Here is a 21,537-nt window from a genome sequence, read left to right on the forward strand (position 1 = left end):
AAAACATGTTCCCAAAATGTAAAATGATTTATATTTATTTAATTCAAGCTACTCTTCCTGGCTAGCTCCCCAATGATTATCAGTAACACTAACTTAGCACATCATTATATTTATATATGCACAGGTAATTAACCAAGGTTGTTTTTAAGGAGCAGAAGAAGAATGAATCTCTTTTCTACTGATGGGGGGGGGGGGAGACTGGAGCTGGTGGAAGGTGTAAAGGGGGAAGTTGTTGGGACCCATCATTGGTCTTCAGAGCGACAGTAGAACCGGTTCTGCTCATTTGCAACGCATTGGTCGTTTATGGGGGGGAGGGGGGGGGGGGGGGGGGCTTCAGGCTTGTAGCTGTTGTCTGAGAAGGTGGGAAGTCACCCCAAAATCCACCAGCCAATCACACTGGAGAGGAACCATACTGTTGTGAAACATGTGGGAAACAAATGTCTCTGTGTAGTTCCCTTAAAGTCCTCCAGCTCATTTACGTTGCGTCAGGTTGATTAATCTTTAAGACCAGAACAGACTGCTTACTGGGAACAGGAACTATCAAAAACGATTCAGCACAAGATGTAAATATGTATCTAACGACCCTCCTTCACCGCAATTCAATGGAAGTGGATGGACTTTCATATTTAAAACATTTAATGGCGCATTTCCACTGCAGCGCGGAGCTCGCTTTAAGCGTGCCGTGCCGTGCACGGCCAGTTTTTGGTTGTGTTTCCACTCGGCTAGCGGGTACTATTTCACAGTTTTTCTGGCCCCATAAATTTGTGGTTCTATCGGGGCCAACAAACAGGGCTGAGTCGGGCTGAGTATGCTAAACTAGAGAGAGAATCGCTGGCAAGGGGGCTACAACTACAACAAGATGAACATATCTGACCGTGATTTAATTGTAATACACGTTTCAAAATGATGAAGTAACAACATACTGATACCGGTTAGTAAAAACCATGAATTAATGCTTTGTCAAGTCTGCAGACAGACGGCAGGCGAAACACCTTTTAAAATGCGTGTTTTCTAAATGGAGATTGGCTAAGCTAACGCAGTATATGCTCCGACCGTCCACACTCACAACAACGGCCTATACAGACATAAATAAAGCAGCGACTGTATTCACCATGACACAGACAGTCTGTGGTTTGTACTTGTTTAACTTTTGTCTAGTTTCTGAACAGATATGAGGAGCTGTGAGCTCTGAGTGCTAACAGCTAACGGCTGTGTTGTGTTTCTGGAGTTCGCATTGAAGATGACGTCACGGCTCCGCCTACACTGCGTTACTATAGTTACTACCCCAGCTACTAAACTGTAATGGAAACGCAGCATAAAGTGAGCCAGTATATTATATATTAAGAAATGTATGTAGACCATCAACAGATGCTTCTATTTACAGATGTTCCCTAAGGCTCCGTTTACACGGAGACGAAACGGAGACAAAAACGAAAACGAACCTTAGTCGATATCAAAAAAGTGTTCCGTCCACACGGGACCGCTCGACCCGCTGGAAACGCTGTAGTACATATGCCGGGCCTGTAAGTGGCGCTGTACTTCCGCCACAAAATACACCAAAAGCAGCGAATAAGACCTCCCGAGCATGGTTGCCATGGTTGCCTGGTTGCCCTTCTGGTTATTCTCCGCGGTGGATTGAGCAACATGTAGTTCATGTAGTTCTCCATGTCCACTTGTTGCTGATGGTTGTGGTCGAGGAGCTGTAGATTTTGCACTAACATCTGTACAGTGGCGAGTAAATTGCACAGACAGCAGTTAGTGAGATTTAGTCAGTAGCCACTTGTCTGGAAATACCGAAGACTAGAAACGGTTTTGAAAACTTTTGTCACGTTGTCAATAAAACATCTTTGCTAATGTCTTCTGGCCAATCAGAATCACACAGGAAGTCCCGACGGAGAATACTTTTGCTGTAGTACATCTGGCTACATCGATACAACATTACGTGTTGATAGAAATCAACACGTAATGAAATAAGACCCCACGGTTTGATGATTGATAGGTGTGTGGGCTGTCTTTCATTTGGACACACAGAACAATGGGGGCTATCCACCCTTATCCACAATGTAAAGTAATTCAGCCTCTTCCCTCTTCTCTCTGTGAGGAGCAGCAGGTTCAGCTTTCAGAACAAAGTCACACAAAACTAAAATGCCATTCATTTTTTTAAATGTGTAGTAATAGATTTATTTATTTATCTTCTCAAGAGAGTACCAGAATGTGTATTTTATGTTAGTATTTTAAAAAATATCCAGGTCGCCCTTTTTATTTACTACAAGACAAATGTGCCTTTTTATTTCATACAGTTCAATTTGGATTGAGACAGGGAAATAATCTAAACCTCACGCGTGGCGTTTCACTGTCGGGGGGAGCGTGTATGTAATTACATTGCAAATACTGACTTGAGCCCCACCACTGTATGGGTTAGCCCTACCAGAGATTACCCAACACAAATACTCTGGAGCCGCCACTGCATCTGTAGCATGGTCAGTAGCGTCTGGAGCACGAAAGCAACCCTGTGATCCGCCAATGTTGTTGTTGTTGGCGAAACACATCAGCGGTGACGCGGGGGTGAGCAGCAGAGGTGGGGAGAGGCAGGGCTCTGGCGTCATCGTTATCAGGAAATGATCGGACGTACACACGGAGCTGTTTGCGGGGCTTCGGTGAGAGGGGCTTGGAGTCATGAGTGACAGGCCTTCTGTAGTCATGTTGCCTCATTGAATGTTGGGCAACAAAAAAATAGTAAGAACCTTTCTGAACTGGATGCTCACTAAAATTGCAACTGCACTCATAGCGACAACACGGGGAGGGGCAGACGTGTGATCTGAGGGTCAGACATGATGGAGATGGAGTCGACTGAAGTTGTGCTGTTTGTGCTCATGTTATACAGCTTTGTAACTGAGTTCATGCAGCCTGAGCAACTTGCGTACAATAACAAGCCGAGCACGAGTGGTGGTGGAGAACGCTTTTGGCAGACTGAAGGGCAGGTGGCGGTGCTTGATGAAAAGAAACGACTACAAGATCAAAATCCAGGTGGCAGCATGTTGCATATTACATAACCTTTGTGAAAGTAATGAGTACAGGGACGAATGGACTGCCTTACCGGAGACCCAGCTTGATGGGCCAGCCATTGCAGAGGCTGGGGGGCAAGACACGCCACAGCCCTTATGAGGCATCTGAACAGCCCTTATGAGGCATCTGAACAGCCCTTATGAGGCATCTGAACAGCCCTTATGAGTCATCTGAACAGCCCTCATGAGGCATCTGAACAGCCCTTATGAGGCATCTGAACAGCCCTTATGAGGCATCTGAACAGCCCTCATGAGGCATCTGAACAGCTCTTATGAGGCATCTGAACAGCCCTTATGAGGCATCTGAACAGCCCTTATGAGTCATCTGAACAGCCCTCATGAGGCATCTGAACAGCCCTTATGAGGCATCTGAACAGCCCTTATGAGGCATCTGAACAGCTCTTATGAGGCATCTGAACAGCCCTCATGAGGCATCTGAACAGCCCTCATGAGGCATCTGAACAGCTCTCATGAGGCATCTGAACAGCCCTCATGAGGCATCTGAACAGTCCTTATGAGGCATCTGAACAGCCCTCATGAGGCATCTGAACAGCCCTTATGAGGCATCTGAACAGCCCTCATGAGGCATCTGAACAGTCCTTATGAGGCATCTGAACAGCTCTCATGAGGCATCTGAACAGCCCTTATGAGGCATCTGAACAGCCCTTATGAGGCATCTGAACAGCCCTTATGAGGCATCTGAACAGCCCTTATGAGGCATCTGAACAGCTCTTATGAGGCATCTGAACAGCGTGTAAATTGTAAACATTTTGACAATAAAGCTGATCTTTTGTACAGTGCTTTTGTTTCTCTTTTATTTTCCAGTCAAGACAGGCAACATTACAATAGTGTACAGTGTGGCAATATAATAACAATAAACTGTGCCAGGTGTGTTGTATGCACAGTAAATAGGCTCAGCAGCAAACCCACCTTTCTTATATATCTTCCTGAGACCCACTGCATCCGTCTGCCATAAACACTATGGAAACATACATGTTAGTTTCGGCCCATAGTGGACTCCATTTTGTGTTGTGTAAAATGGGGGGGGAATGAAAAGTTTGCAAATCCCCATGTCCTCCTCAGAGGACAATCATAAAAACATTTAGTTTTAGGTCAAATAATATTTAAAATGATATAAATGATCATATGTGTGTATGTGCCGCTGCCATTCCTCCACAAGGTTGCAACATTGATGATAAATAAATGACAAATAAAGCTTTCGTCATCGTTGGCCGCTGAATCCGCCGTTTGAGCGGCCTCCCACACCATCGGTCGATGCTGTCCGGGAGAAAAGGTCTGTGGCCTAGCAGAGCATCCAAGCGCTCGTACCATTTACTGGTCTTCCGGTCGTTACCACTCTTGTTATAATAGTCTTTAATTTGTTTGTAGTCCTGCCTGAGTTTCTTTATTTTTAGCCGGTATGCCGTGGCGCTGTGCACGATCCCCAGGTCGAGTGAAAGCTACTGAACTGGCTTCAGTAGCATTCCCTGGGTCGCGTCCTCGGCGTAGATCTCCAGAAGCTCCGACACCTTCACATCACTCCACCGCTCCGATGATTTCTTGATGCTTGCCATAACTGCTTTCAAAAACAAACTACTCTCCGTCGGTGCGCTGGGTTTTTGTAGCGAGGAAAAACAATGGCGGCTCTACACAACATTTCACAGTTGTACGGGGCGTGGTTTGCAATTCGCCCAGCCAATCAGCACTGGGGCACTTTTTTCCCACAGGAAAGTACGATCTCTCAGCGGGCTCTAAAGATGGGGGTAAAAGTTCCCGAGATGAAGTACTCTTTTTGGTGTGAACGCGACATAAGGGGTACTAACGCAACTAAACGCGAAAAGTACGGTGAAAAGTACTCCGGTGTGAACGCGGCTTCTGTCCTCTTTTACTCTTACTAGCAGCAGTTCAAATAAAGACCATTCATAAAAACCTAATACAAAGTGATTGTAAGTAATTATAAATCATTAAACAGTTTCCAATGAGTCAAAGAGTCTCTTTGTGTCAACAAGTTTAATGAGAAACTAGAAAACAAGTTTTAAGTTTACAGCTCAGATTATTACAGCAGCAAGAATCACATTTACTGAGAACACAGAAAACTAACGGCGGTCACAATGAAGTCAAAGAATGAACATGAGATAATATTATATCAGTTTCACTAACAAAACAAGAACGTCACAAATGTACTTTATCACTTCTCATACCAAACGTGTCTTAGTGTTTTGAACATCACTTGAAGTAATAAATAAAAAAGTACCAAAAAGGCAACTCAAACATTTCAATTGAACATAAACGTAGAATAAAAACTATTCAGGGAACGTCACACACAGAAGCAAATACGGTGTGTGGCAACAAACATTCTGAACTCGATGCTCACTGAAATTGCATCAGCACACATAACAGATAATTGATTAGGAAGTATTATACATAAAGACTATATTAAGAAATGTACGGAAAAGATCAAGAGATGCTTCTATTTACAGATGTTCCCTAAACGTCTCATTCACAGGCTGCTGGTAGACAGATCATTGTTACGTTCAGCATCGCAGCAACAGTATAAGGCTGCTTTATCCAAATCAAAAAACATTTTCATTAACCAGAGCACTCACATATAGAGCTAAGTGTGTGAGGAGAGCAGGGTTTTGGGGAAGTCTGAATGTAGTCCGTAAAAAACATGTTTATTAGAACGTAAAGTCACTGTTGGTCAGCTTTACATTTGGAGAAAAGCAGGAGGAATGCTAGCTTGACTCAGAAAAGGATCAGATGGAGGCAGAGTGAGTGCGCTGGTGGGCTTTAAGATTACAACCATGAGAAAAGGTTTCCCCACACTCTTCACAGCTGTATGGTTTTTCTTGTGTGAATACGATGATGGATCTTAAGATGACCTGATGTAGAGAAAGTTGTCCCACACTATTCAGTTGTATGGTTTCTCTACTGTGTGAATGCGTTGGTGGTATTCAAGGGTAACTTTTTGAGAAAATGTTTTCCCACACTCTTCACAGCTGTGTCGTTTCTCTCCTGTGTGAATATGATGATGGACTGAGAGATCACTTGATTGAGCAAACGTTTTCCCAAACTCTTCACAGTTGTATGGTTTCTCTCTTGTGTGAATGCGTTGGTGGTATTCAAGGGTAACTTTTTCAGAAAATGTTTTCCCACACTCTTCACAGCTGTGTCGTTTCTCTCCAGTGTGAATATGATGATGGACTGAGAGATCACTTGATTGAGCAAACGTTTTCCCAAACTCTTCACAGTTGTATGGTTTCTCTCTTGTGTGAATGCGTTGGTGGTATTCAAGGGTAACTTTTTCAGAAAATGTTTTCCCACACTCTTCACAGCTGTGTGGTTTCTCTCCCGTGTGAATGTGCTGGTGGGATGAAAGAATGCTTTTTTGAGAAAATGTTTTCCCACATTGGTCACAGCTGTGTGGTTTCTCTCCTGTGTGGATGAGCTGATGATTTGAAAGGGTGCTTTTCTGAGCAAAGGTTTTCCCACATTGGTCACAGCTGTGTGGTTTCTCTCCTGTGTGGATGAGCTGATGATTTGAAAGGGTGCTTTTCTGAGCAAAGGTTTTCCCACATTGGTCACAGCTGTGTAGTTTCTCTCCTGTGTGGATGCGATGGTGGGATGAAAGGCCGCTTTTTTGAGAAAATGTTTTCCCACATTGGTCACAGCTGTGTGGTTTCTCTCCTGTGTGGATGAGCTGATGATTTGAAAGGGTGCTTTTCTGAGCAAAGGTTTTCCCACATTGGTCACAGCTGTGTGGTTTCTCTCCTGTGTGGATGAGCTGATGATTTGAAAGGGTGCTTTTCTGAGCAAAGGTTTTCCCACATTGGTCACAGCTGTGTAGTTTCTCTCCTGTGTGGATGCGATGGTGGGATGAAAGGCCGCTTTTTTGAGAAAATGTTTTCCCACATTGGTCACAGCTGTGTGGTTTCTCTCCTGTGTGGATGCGCTGGTGGGATGAAAGGCCGCCTTTTTGAGAAAATGTTTTCCCACATTGGTCACAGCTGTGTGGTTTCTCTCCAGTGTGAATACGATAATGGACCTGAAGATTACCTGATGTAGTGAAATCTTTCCCACATTGGTCACAGCTGTGTAGTTTCTCTCCAGTGTGAATACGATAATGCCTCTGAAGATTACTTGATGTAGTGAAATCTTTCCCACATTGGTCACAGCTGAAACGTTTTGGTTCCTTTCTTCTCATCTGTTTCTAAAAAAGACAGACAGATAAAGAGTCAGTGAGAGGACGTGATGCAGATATATCTAAAACTAAAATAAGAGTCTGTAAAATAAACCCCACAATGTTCAAGTTTGATTTCTCATGAAATAAAAGTACAGGTTTAAATACATACTGATATACACCTGAACATCAGCAGGAGAGGACTCTTTAAAGTAGAGACACTACATACTGTTATTACATGGCTTAGTTGAATACTCAATTCTGATTGGCCAATTCAGAACACGTGACACGTTGTTAATCCAGTAGTACAGACCGCTGTCAAGGACTTATTGACCGTTGTTAAGGACGCTCACATCTGCAGAAAGAAGTCCGGTCGATTGAACTGTATACTTTTCAAACTGTTTGCTTGTCTTTAGTTTTCCATTGTCTCCCGTCTGAGAACAACATGGAGGATTTTAATATTAATTGTAATATATTTGGAGAGCACAGATTAATGGCTGATGAGTCCCCAGCGAAGAAAAGAAAAAGAGAAGAGGGACAAGAAAACAGCGAATAAGTAACGGGGCAGAAACCCTCAACACGGAGCTGCGGTCCTTTTTTACGCAACGTTCCAGCCATCAAACGGCAAAACATATTCAGTTAACAGTTCCTTTGGCATTAGGGGAGGGGTATCTAGATACTTTCCGAGGTTTGACATCATGAATTGTGCTACTTTTAAAGCAAGCAACGATGTTTTCAAATCTGTAATAAAAAAACTCTATCGAAGCAGATCCTGCCGTTGCTACGTAGTCTTAGCGGATGCATGTCAGTTTAAATCAATAAAACAATTATTTTCTAAATCAATAAAAGCATTTCAAATAAAACTTGCAAAATCCTGTAAAATTACAGATATGAACTATAAATTAACAACCCAAAACATTATTTTAAGTATTTTGACAATAACAACAAATAACATTTATTTCATTTTTTTTTTTTAAAGTAAATTTACTATATAATATTTACAGTATTTTTGCACTTTCAGAAAATACATGCAGATGTAGGTAAAATAAAAATTCGTAATATAAAAGTGTATTACTATTATAAGACTTTAAGATATTTCTTTGTAATTTTAAGGTTAACATAAAACTGTAAAAAAAAGTGTAAAATACAAAAAACGTACATTTTTTTTACATAAATCATTTTCTCAATATTCGTTTGAATCCACCACAAACACAAAATATCCAATGTTGAAACAAAAGTAAATAAATATGTTTTCATGAAATTCCTAACTTACTATATTGTAAACATCTACAGTTGACAATATCATTTAAAAAAATAAAATCATAGAAAGTGGAGAAATCTCTGCAGGGAGGACCCAGGTTTAAAACACACACTGTTATTTACTCAACAATAAGTCACAGTTATCCTTGTTTTATTTATGTGTTTTTTTTTTCCCATTGGTCAATATACAGTAATAAGCCTTAGTCTTACATGCAGTATAATGTGTATGGTTTTCGGATTCTGGCCGACAGCCAGAGCTACGGCACTTGAAATAGAATTCAGCCATAACACGGCAGACAAGTCAGGCAGAATTGGAATGAGTCCACAACACTCCTGATTGGTTAATATGAACGTAATCGAAGAAAACCTGCCAATGAGAACTGTCCGCGCCTGTCGTTCACATTTGAAACATGCACGTCAGTTTGAGCGGCTCTCCTGCGGAGCTACAGCTGTCTGTATTTCTGCTGCAGGAGTTTATGGATTAATATCGGGATCGTTTTACATCTACACGTTGAATATGAGCATCGGGACGTCAACAAAGAACAGAAGACTTGAGATCTGGTGAGTCCTGCGACTGTAATGGAGTTAAACATGTATTTAGATAATCCTTAGTTTGTGAATGTTTTATTTTTTATTTAAGGTTACGTTTCTTCTTCTAGTTAGCTGAGTTTTGGTCGTACAGTGAATAAACTTATACATATGGAATCTGTGGAATCTCAGCTTTCATATGATATGTCGATTGTGCAGATAATATGAAGTAGAAAAGATCGCCTTTATGTGCTAAAGTAGCGTTAGCCCCGTTAGCCCGTTTTCGCTAAGTGCTGATTTAGAGCTTGGCGTTAGAATTGAATTTCGTTTAGGTAAAAATTGTTAATATCGTCAGTTTGCTGAGTTTCTTCCCGTTAAGTGGGTATGCATCATTAATAGGTTGTTAAATGTTAAGAAGCCCTGAGATGCTGTTTCTTGCAAGATGTTGCGCCCGGGAAACCGGGCTTAACAGGTGGCTGCTAACGTTAGCTTACAGCTTATTGCAGTGCTGCTGCGCCACCCTCTCGTCTCCAACACGGGAGAATTACACATAAACATGCAGCGGGGTGTCACAGTGTTGTCGCCAAGTTATTGTAAAGTTTCACAGCTTTCTTACAGCGGAATCCAGTTTGTTAATGTTCAGTAGCCAACAGCTAGCATAGCATAAACGGCTAACTGCTAACGTTTGGCTAACTTGCTAGTTAGCTCTGCTCTATATATTACAAGCTAACATGACTAGCTAATGTCACAGTGTGTGAACTAAAATAGTTTTGTATTACTACATCATACATGCTTGGTCCAAATCACTGCTAAAATAACATAATATTCAATGTGGTTTAGTAAAGTATTTAAAAATACCCCACATTGTACATGTACAGGACAATCAGACCTTGTTCAACAAAGATCATCAGAGAATTGTTTTGTCTTTTGAGGTACAAGCCGCAGCAGAGAGTCTGAGTTTGAAGAAAACACTAACATTTTATTTAGTGTTGTTTAATCAGTCAATATTTACTGGTCTTGAATTTCCTCACTGGATTACAAAATGCTCGAATCTTATTGTACAGGGACATTATGCAGATTGAATCACTGAAGATGAAAATATAGATTCAGCGATATGTACCATTTGAAGGAAATAGACTGTTAGCGGTATTGACCGAAGCTCCGCAGCTGTAGCTAGGCGCTGCTAATGAAAACTCAAGTGCTCAATTTGTTACTTTTGCTTTTTTATTAAGAATTGACCAAGCATATCTTCCTCTTCGAAATCCCAGTTGTACTTCGCTAACACGCAGTGCCTGGGAGGGTGCGTTTGATTGTTCCCACCCCTTACCTCATTTATGGACTAGGTCATGTTAGACAAGCAATCCAGTGGTTAGTTTTAGGGTAAGCTCCATTGTTTAATGTATTCACTTTAAGAGAAAGGGATTTCAGAAAACAAGTCTCACAAGTTTGCCTCGAGGTAACATTAACAAAAGCTAACTGTTAGACTATGTTCCCCCTTCTAAACTTATTAAATGAATGAGAAAATATGAACGACTCTTCATAGAGCCACATCCACACAGCTTTAAAGTGGTAGGAAGCTGAAGCATTGCATTCGTGCCAGCGCCCTAGTTGTAGTTTCTAAGGTTTTAGAAAGTTGTTTTTTCTGGAAGGGGTTTAGCATTCGATCAATTCCCTTGGGATGCTACCAAGAACTGTTTTTACAATCAATAGTGTGTTTAAGTTTCCAACCTGCTTCAAAGGTCCATCATACAAGATGGGGGATCTATTGGCAGCTGCTGATAATAACATTCATCATATGGTTTACTAATTGTTGTCTTTTTGTCCTCGAGGTTGCACTGCCACGTCTACAGTAGCGCAGAATGGACAGAGGAAACATGATTGGGCCTCAAGTTTTTTGCAGCCAATATACATTCTCCTACAAACTTGGGATAGAGGGGTGAGTGAACAAGTTATCCATTGGTTGGAACCTACCATTGTTAGACGTACTAAATCCTGCACACTGCTCCTTCAAATGGAAAATGTGAACATATGTCGCCATTTTGTAATTTCTGTTATTTTCAGTTGAGGAATGTTTCAAAGTAATCTTAAAAAATTAAACTTACTTTTTGTTTATACTGTTTATAAGTAGATGTTTAAATATGAAATGCTGTATTCATTAATGGTTGTATAATTCTACAAATATCTTTATATTTTAAGTTTTTCAGAGTAATTGTTTCCCTACAGAACATTTGTGCTGTGATTTTATTGAACGTGTTTGATTGGAAAATGTTAGAAGAAAGCTGTAAAATAACAGTATTCTCCCCGTAGAACTTTAGGTTCTGTATTTATTTGTGTTTGATCATAAAAATTCTAATAAAGAAAATGTAAAAAACAGTTTTTCTCATCAGAACTTTATTAACCTGTTACGCACGCCCCCCCGGTACCGGGCGGATAAACGCGCCATTTGCAGGAACAACGTCTAAGGAATCTTAATATTTAATAAACTATGAATGTTTTATATCCATGTAACGGGAAGAAACTCAGCTAACTGATCTTTTAATTGTTTTTTTCTCCAAAAAAAAAAACCCAATGCTAAACACTCAGCCTCTGAATTAGCCACGAGCGAAAAAATGTATGTAACCTATCACTGCACCTAAACTCACAATAACTCCCTTATTACTTATCCTAGATGCACAGCCAACCCCTCGATTAGCATCTCCTGGAGACACTAAATCTGGGGGTGCCCACCTCAAACACTCAGTGATAAACATTTGCGACGCTATAAACGAAAGCGTACATCATAACATGTGGAGCTAGGTAGCTAGAAACGCTAACATGGCTTACCTTGGTCCAAAACTGGTCTTCAATGGCATTATTAAAACAATAAAAACGATGCTGCAGTTAATCCATAGGTTCATCCAATGTGTCTGTGTCCTCTTTGAAATGATTTCTGATAATCCATAAGCAATAAAACTGCTTTTTCGTTTCCAAATGCCAGAGCTAGAGCTAGGTCCACTCTGCTGCTAAATTACATGCGCGCAGCCCACACCTTTTCTCTTCACAACGTACGTGTGTGTGTGGGGGCCTCCCCCTTCGATTCTATTGGCTCTAACGGTCAGAAAGAGGTGTCAACCATCAAAATCGACCAAGGGGGGCCAGAGATATGGAAAAAAAAAACATTTTCACCCAAATCACCTCAAGGTGGGGTGGTTTTGGCTAAACAGCAGGAGAGGACTCTTTAAAGTAGAGACACTACATACTGATCTACACCTGAACATCAGCAGGAGAGGACTCCTTTAAAGTAGAGACACTACATACTGATATACCACCTGAACATCAGCAGGAGAGGACTCTTTAAAGTAGAGACACTACATACTAATATACACCTGAACATCAGCAGGAGAGGACTCTTTAAAGGAGAGACAACTACATACTGATATACACCTGAACATCAGCAGGAGAGGACTCTTTAAAGTAGAGACACTACATACTAATATACACCTGAACATTCAGCAGGAGAGGACTCTTTAAAGGAGAGACACTACATACTGATATACACCTGAACATCAGCAGGAGAGGACTCTTTAAAGTAGAGACACTACATACTGATATACACCTGAACATCAGCAGGAGAGGGCCTCTTTAAAGTAGAGACACTACATACTAATATACACCTGAACATCAGCAGGAGAGGACTCTTTAAAGGAGAGACACTACATACTGATATACACCTGAACATCAGCAGGAGAGGACTCTTTAAAGTAGAGACACTACATACTGATATACACCTGAACATCAGCAGGAGAGGACTCTTTAAAGTAGAAACACTACATACTGATATACACCTGAACATCAGCAGGAGAGGACTCTTTAAAGTAGAGACACTACATACTGATATACACCTGAACAGCAGCAGGAGTGGACTCTTTAAAGTAGAGACACTACATACTGATATACACCTGAACAGCAGCAGGAGTGGACTCTTTAAAGTAGAGACACTACATACTGATATACACCTGAACATCAGCAGGAGAGGACTCTTTAAAGTAGAGACACTACATACTGATATACACCTGAACATCAGCAGGAGAGGACTCTTTAAAGTAGAGCCACTACATACTGATATACACCTGAACATCAACAGGAGAGGACTCTTTAAAGTAGAGACACTACATACTGATATACACTTGAACAGCAGCAGGAGTGGACTCTTTAAAGTAGAGACACTACATACTGATATACACTTGAACATCAACAGGAGAGGACTCTTTAAAGTAGAGACACTACATACTGATATACACCTGAACATCAGCAGGAGAGAACTCTTTAAAGTAGAGACACGACATACTGATATACACCTGAACATCAGCAGGAGAGGACTCTTTAAAGTAGAGACACTACATACTGATATACACCTGAACATCAGCAGGAGAGGACTCTTTAAAGTAGAGACACTACATACTGATATACACCTGAACATCAGCAGGAGAGGACTCTTTAAAGTAGAGACACTACATACTGATATACACCTGAACATCAGCAGGAGAGGACTCTTTAAAGTAGAGTCACTACATACTGATATACACCTGAACATCAGCAGGAGAGAACTCTTTAAAGTAGAGACACGACATACTGATATACACCTGAACATCAGCAGGAGAGGACTCTTTAAAGTAGAGACACTACATACTGATATACACCTGAACATCAGCAGGAGAGGACTCTTTAAAGTAGAGACACTACATACTGATATACATCTGAACATCAGCAGGAGAGGACTCTTTAAAGTAGAGACACTACATACTGATATACACCTGAACATCAGCAGGAGAGGACTCTTTAAAGTAGAGACACTACATACTGATATACACCTGAACATCAGCAGGAGAGGACTCTTTAAAGTAGAGACACTACATACTGATATACACCTGAACATCAGCAGGAGAGGACTCTTTAAAGTAGAAACACTACATACTGATATACACCTGAACATCAGCAGGAGAGGACTCTTTAAAGTAGAGACACTACATACTGATATACACCTGAACATCAGCAGGAGAGGACTCTTTAAAGTAGAGTCACTACATACTGATATACACCTGAACATCAGCAGGAGAGGACTCTTTAAAGTAGAGACACTACATACTGATATACACCTGAACATCAGCAGGAGAGGACTCTTTAAAGTAGAGACACTACATTCTGATATACCTGAACATCAGCAGGAGAGGACTCTTTAAAGTAGAGACACTACATACTGATATACACCTGAACATCAGCAGGAGAGGACTCTTTAAAGTAGAGACACTACATACTGATATACACCTGAACATCAGCAGGAGAGGACTCTTTAAAGTAGAGACACTACATACTGATATACATCTGAACATCAGCAGGAGAGGACTCTTTAAAGTAGAGACACTACATACTGATATACACCTGAACATCAGCAGGAGAGGACTCTTTAAAGTAGAGACACTACATACTGATACACCTGAACATCAGCAGGAGAGGACTCTTTAAAGTAGAGACACTACATACTGATATACACCTGAACATCAGCAGGAGAGGACTCTTTAAAGTAGAGACACTACATACTGATATACATCTGAACATCAGCAGGAGAGGACTCTTAAAGTAGAGACACTACATACTGATATACACCTGAACATCAGCAGGAGAGGACTCTTTAAAGTAGAGACACGACATACTGATATACACCTGAACATCAGCAGGAGAGGACTCTTTAAAGTAGAGACACTACATACTGATACACCTGAACATCAGCAGGAGAGGACTCTTTAAAGTAGAGACACTACATACTGATATACACCTGAACATCAGCAGGAGAGAACTCTTTAAAGTAGAGACACGACATACTGATATACACCTGAACATCAGCAGGAGAGGACTGTTTAAAGTAGAGACTCTACATACTGATATACACCTGAACATCAGCAGGAGAGGACTCTTTAAAGTAGAGACACTACATACTGATATACACCTGAACATCAGCAGGAGAGGACTCTTTAAAGTAGAGTCACTACATACTGATATACACCTGAACATCAGCAGGAGAGGACTCTTTAAAGTAGAGACACTACACTATACACCTGAACATCAGCAGAGAGACTCTTTAAAGTAGAGACACTACATTCTGATATACACTGAACATCAGCAGGAGAGGACTCTTTAAAGTAGAGACACTACATACTGATATACACCTGAACATCAGCAGGAGAGGACTCTTTAAAGTAGAGACACTACATACTGATATACACCTGAACATCAGCAGGAGAGAACTCTTTAAAGTAGAGACACTACATACTGATATACACCTGAACATCAGCAGGAGAGGACTCTTTAAAGTAGAGACACTACATACTGATATACACCTGAACATCAGCAGGAGAGGACTCTTTAAAGTAGAGACACTACATACTGATATACACCTGAACATCAGCAGGAGGGACTCTTTAAAGTAGAGACACTACATACTGATATACACCTGAACATCAGCAGGAGAGGACTCTTTAAAGTAGAGACACTACATACTGATATACACCTGAACATCAGCAGGAGAGGACTCTTTAAAGTAGAGACACTACATACTGATATACACCTGAACACAGCAGGAGAGGACTCTTTAAAGTAGAGACACTACATACTGATATACACCTGAACATCAGCAGGAGAGGACTCTTTAAAGTAGAGACACTACATACTGATATACACCTGAACATCAGCAGGAGAGGACTCTTTAAAGTAGAGACACTACATACTGATATACACCTGAACATCAGCAGGAGAGAACTCTTTAAAGTAGAGACACTATACTGATATACACCTGAACATCAGCAGGAGAGGACTCTTTAAAGTAGAGACACTACATACTGATATACAGACATCAAAACAGGAGAGTCTTATACAAAGAGACAGGAGATACTAGATATACACCTGAACATCAGCAGGAGAGGACTCTTTAAAGTAGAGACACTACGTACTGGTATACACCTGAAGATCAGCAGGAGAGGACTCTTTAAAGTAGAGACACTACATACTGATATACACCTGAACATCAGCAGGAGAGGACTCTTTAAAGTAGAGACACTACGTACTGGTATACACCTGAAGATCAGCAGGAGAGGACTCTTTAAAGTAGAGACACTACATACTGATATACACCTGGACATCAGCAGGAGAGGACTCTTTAAAGTAGAGACACTACATACTGATATACACCTGAACATCAGCAGGAGAGGACTCTTTAAAGTAGAGACACTACGTACTGGTATACACCTGAAGATCAGCAGGAGAGGACTCTTTAAAGTAGAGACACTACATACTGATATACACCTGAACATCAGCAGGAGAGGACTCTTTAAAGTAGAGACACTACATACTGATATACACCTGAACATCAGCAGGAGAGGACTCTTTAAAGTAGAGACACAACATACTGATATACACCTGAACATCAGCAGGAGAGGACTCTTTAAAGTAGAGACACTACATACTGATATACACCTGAACATCAGCAGGAGAGGACTCTTTAAAGTAGAGACACAACATACTGATATACACCTGAACATCAGCAGGAGAGGACTCTTTAAAGTAGAGACACTACATACTGATATACACCTGAACAGCTGCAGGAGAGGACTCTTTAAAGTAGAGACACTACATACTGATATACACCTGAACATCAGCAGGAGAGGACTCTTTAAAGTAGAGACACTACATACTGATATACACCTGAACATCAGCAGGAGAGGACTCTTTAAAGTAGAGACACTACATACTGATATACACCTGAACATCAGCAGGAGAGGACTCTTTAAAGTAGAGACACTACATACTGATATACACCTGAACATCAGCAGGAGAGGACTCTTTAAAGTAGAGACACTACATACTGATATACACCTGAACATCAGCAGGAGAGAACTCTTTAAAGTAGAGACACTACATACTGATATACACCTGAACATCAGCAGGAGAGGACTCTTTAAAGTAGAGACACTACATACTGATATACACCTGAACATCAGCAGGAGAGGACTCTTTAAAGTAGAGACACTACATACTGATATACACCTGAACATCAGCAGGAGAGGACTCTACATCCATGTGTGATACTCCAACCTAAATGAGCACAGAAAATACATAGTAACAACATTTGACTTGGACGAGCCCCCATGTCACGCCCTGGCTCAAGGACGGACAACAGAAGGAGACCACACATGATTCATCCAATTAAAGTATATTTATTTAAAGAAACTAAGTTAACTATGAAGTCAGTTAATCAGTCATGTGTATAGTGTGTGGGTGTGTGAACATGTATCTGTATACAAACAGAGGGTGGTGAAAACGGCACAGAACATCACCAGGACGGAGCTGCCATCCATGGAGGACCTTTACTCCCAGCGGCTCAGGAAGAAAGCCCTCAGGATTATAAAAGACCACCATCACCCCAGCCACAAACTGTTCCGTCTGCTGCCGTCTGGCATCCGGACTAAAACCACCAGACTCAGAGACAGTTTCATCCCACAGGCCAGAAGACTGTTAAACACCTGAACTGCTGAAACAACATCCATAACATTCATCTGGCTGCTACTTAGAAATGATGTATCTAATATATCATTCCAATAACTTGCATATAGACTCTTATTGCACTATTTCACTTTTTAAAACTATTTTTCTTTTTGTATTTACTATTACTTGCACTATATTTTTCTGTTTTTCTGTGTTATTGTGTTGCTCTGTTGGAGGAGCCTGTGACCTAAGATTTTCATCAGCATAACTACACTGTAGCTATGGTCGTATGACAAAATAAAGAACCTTGAACCTTGAACCAAGGTCCAGTAGAGCCAAGCGACCCAAGAGGAGAGAGAGGCCGTTTCTCTGCGTTAGTATATGTTGGTAGTGCGTGAGGCCATATGTACAGATATGTACATGGGACATGAAAACAGTGCATCTCATATTGACATAAATAAACCTCGCTAACCGAGTTTTCCAAATCACTCTAAAAATAAGCCGTTGTGATACACGTGTAGACAACATCTGCAGAATCATAAATGATCATTACATTGGGGTCATTAAACCATTATTTCGCTAAGATAAAAAACATTAAAGTTTTGGATTTTAGTGTAATTCACAAATGTTCCACCAGATGGTGCCACACACACCCAGGGGGAAAAGATGATATATTAACCCAGTAATAAGTGGGCAAAATATGGGTACATTAGTGTTTAAAGTCGGGGGAACTGTTTTAATTCAGGACCAGGGTGAAAAGATAACACATTTACCCAGGAATAAGTGTCTGAATCATGGGTATATTAGTGTTTAAAGCCGTGGGAAATGTTTTAATTCAACAGGAGAGGGTAATTCAATTGTTACCCAGGGAACAGGGCTGCAAACATGGCTACATGAGTGTTACAATGCTGTCAAACTGTTTTAATTCAGTCACAATTGTCGTTTTTAGACGGTGTACATTGGACTCAATAAACATACAGAGTTATGGACATAAATGTGTCAGTATAGACGGGATAATGTACATATTAATAATATTTTTAGTTAAATGTACAATGAGCTAAAAACAGCAGAATCACTGCTGTTAGCAGGGTCTCAGAGACCCAGAGACCCAGAGACCCAGGGTACAGCACCTCACTGTCTTACCCAGAAAACAGGGCTCTGATCAGGGCTAAAGTAATGTTATAAACTGGTGAATCTGTTTAAATGCAGGAGACCTCCAGCAGCAGTCCCTAACAGTGGGACTCTGTTTATTTCACACCTCCAGGGCGGAGACCGGGAAAACCACCTCTCTTTGCCCGCTCACAGAGCCCCGAAGGACGGACTAATGACCACCAGCATGTCCCCCTAACAGTGGCACCTCCATAACATTGCACACCGTGAGTCCCCGGGCCCCCGCAGTTAAGCACTCCCCCACGGACTAAACCCAGATATTCACACCCTCCAGAACCTCGTGCCCCTGGTAAGACTAACAAGGGGTGGATTTTGTGGTGGTCTACCGTCCGCCCTTAAGCATCCAACTGCGGACTCCTGACACTCAGACACTTTTCATATTTTTAGGTTACCAAGGGCACGCTTGTCTGGCAGTTATGCACATGGGGTTTTGTCCAAGGCAGTGTGCTTAAGTCAGGGGGCCCGGGGACTCAAGGTGCGCATGGCAGGCCGCCTATGAGCGGCCAAAATGTTTTAATTAACTCGTTATTGTCGTTTTTAGACTGTGTACATTGGACGACATAAACATCCGGAGTTATGGACATAAACGTGTCAGTATAGACAGAACAATGTACATATTAATCATATTTAATTTATTAAATGTACAATAAACTAAAAACAGCAGAATCACTGCTTTAAGCAGCTTATCACACTTCCAGGCAGACATACACACACCCAGGGGGGGAAGAGAACATTGACCCAGGAATAAGTGTCTGAATCATGGGCACATTAGTGTTTAAAGTCGGGTGAACTGTTTTAATTCAGGACCAGGGTGAAAAGATAACACATTGACCCCGCTAAAGTGTTCAGAACATGGGTATATTAGTGCTCAAACTCGATTAAACTGTTTTAATTGCGGAGGTTTTACGTTTTGGTTCACTCGTCTCACACCCCAGAGTGTTAACAACATTTTTTACAAATGTTATAAATTAGTCTAGAGATCCATCTATTGTAATTTGAGTGTATTACACGTCTGTCCATGGAACGTGAGTTTTGCGCCATTTGAGTGGAGTAAACTGATATGCAGCTGGAGTAACATGTACATTGAGACGCATTGGGACATATCATCGTCACTTTCAATGTTAACCTTGTACATAGGAGGCACAGTATGCTTACTCAATGTCCAGTCTACCTGCTGCAGAGCCACTATTTCAAGTACTACGTCATCGAGTGGCGCCGAATGCTGGACACTTAACATGCATTTAAACAGTCCTTCGGCGCCACTCGATGACGTAGTATACTTGAAATAGTGGCTCTGCAGCAGGTATACTTCACATTGAGAAACGGAGAGGGACTGGCCGTTTCTCAATGTCGAGTAAAGCTGCTGCACTTTAAGGTGAGAGCAGCTGGTTGTAAACTGGAGTCTAATGAAGGAGAGGATTTAACAGAATATCAGTTTTAATAAGCGACTCTTACTTTGAGTTTGCTCCCCACGGCGGGCGTGTTCTGGATCTCCCACATGGCTTCAGTGAAGCCTTTGATCCGGACGCCGCTGCCGAACTTCAGCTTGTTCCCGACGTACGGCACGATGTTCTCCGGAGGGATCGTTCTTCTGAGGACGGATATTACACTTTGAAGTCATCATGTCTTTGCTGTCAGGATTAGTGTGGTGTGTGTGTGTGTGTGTGTGTGTGTGTGTGTGTGTGTGTGTGTGTGGTGTGTGTGTGTGTGTGTGTGTGTGTGTGACGTACATCTGATGCTCCCCGAAGAAGTAGACTGGGATTCTCTTATTTCTTCCACCGCCGACAAACGGACACACCTGAACACACAGAATATCACGTTAGCTAGGAATACACATCTGTACGTGTTATGTTTGTGTGTGTGTGTGTGTGTGTGTGTGTGTGTGTGTGTGTGTGTGTGTGTGTGTGTGTGTGTGTGTGTGTGTGTGTGTGTGACCCTGGCAGGCCAGTGGGGGAACCCTTCATCTTGGCGAACACCAGGTCTCCCTGTTTGAACTGGTCACCGTTTCCCCCGGCATCGTGATAACTCTCACCTTAATGACAGAGAAACAGCCTGAAAGAAAACAGAAATATATTGAGATGACTTAATAACCATCATGTAATCAAGGGGCGTCTGAAAGACACATTTACTCATTCATTATATATATGTATATATACCAGTTTTAGTTTCACATGATGTGTAACTCTTCTCTTATCTTATTAAAAGTACATATTTATATCTGGTATGTAATTAAGGAGTAGTATAAAGTGACATCAAATGAAAATACTTAAGCTAATCAACTACCTGCAATCTGTATTTGAGTAAATGTACTTTATTTACTTTCCAACCATGAAACACTGTTTATTGTTGTACCGTTAACTGTTGACAGTTGTTATCTGAAATGTATAAACACATTAAGTTTAAACAGGTCGTTTATTTCAATGTATAAGCATCAAAAACCTATTCCATTCAGTGTTTAGAAAGGTGAAGTGTAAACTGTGACATACACTGAGTAGTTTCTGTGTAGAGTATCATATATTTTGCATTCATTTAGTAGCATTTATACATATATTACTGTTAATGCAAATGTGAGATATAATCCAGACAAACAAAGAGTATTAAAAGAACAATATGTATCTCTGATATGTAGCTAAGGAGTATAAAGTGACCTTAAAATATAGTTTCCAACCATAGAAAACGGTTCATTGTAAGGCTTTACCTGTTGCTAGATGTTATCTGAAAGGTATAAACCACATTCAAAGAGAGAACAGGTCGTTTCCTTCCATCAGAAACATTTTTTAACCAGTTTTTAAGTATTTGTTGTTTCATTTCCAGCTCGTC

The 21,537-nt window shown here is 41.1% G+C and overlaps 1 protein-coding gene across 1 annotated transcript; it reads right to left on the reverse strand.

Moving 5' to 3' along the window:
- Nucleotides 1-5,976: 5,976 nt before the first annotated feature.
- On the reverse strand, nucleotides 5,977-7,269 carry LOC117480803 (zinc finger protein 665-like). The gene has a single exon (XM_034128276.1). It carries the CDS (start codon nucleotides 7,267-7,269, stop codon nucleotides 5,977-5,979), a length of 1,293 nt encoding a protein of 430 aa, XP_033984167.1.
- Nucleotides 7,270-21,537: the final 14,268 nt, after the last annotated feature.

Source organism: Trematomus bernacchii, unplaced genomic scaffold (assembly GCF_902827165.1).
Source record: "Trematomus bernacchii unplaced genomic scaffold, fTreBer1.1, whole genome shotgun sequence".
Taxonomy (NCBI): domain Eukaryota; kingdom Metazoa; phylum Chordata; class Actinopteri; order Perciformes; family Nototheniidae; genus Trematomus; species Trematomus bernacchii.

Excerpts from the sequence above, each read along its gene's own strand:
- LOC117480803 (XM_034128276.1), bottom strand. The coding sequence starts at position 7,269 with ATGAGAAGAAAGGAACCAAAACGTTTCAGCTGTGACCAATGTGGGAAA.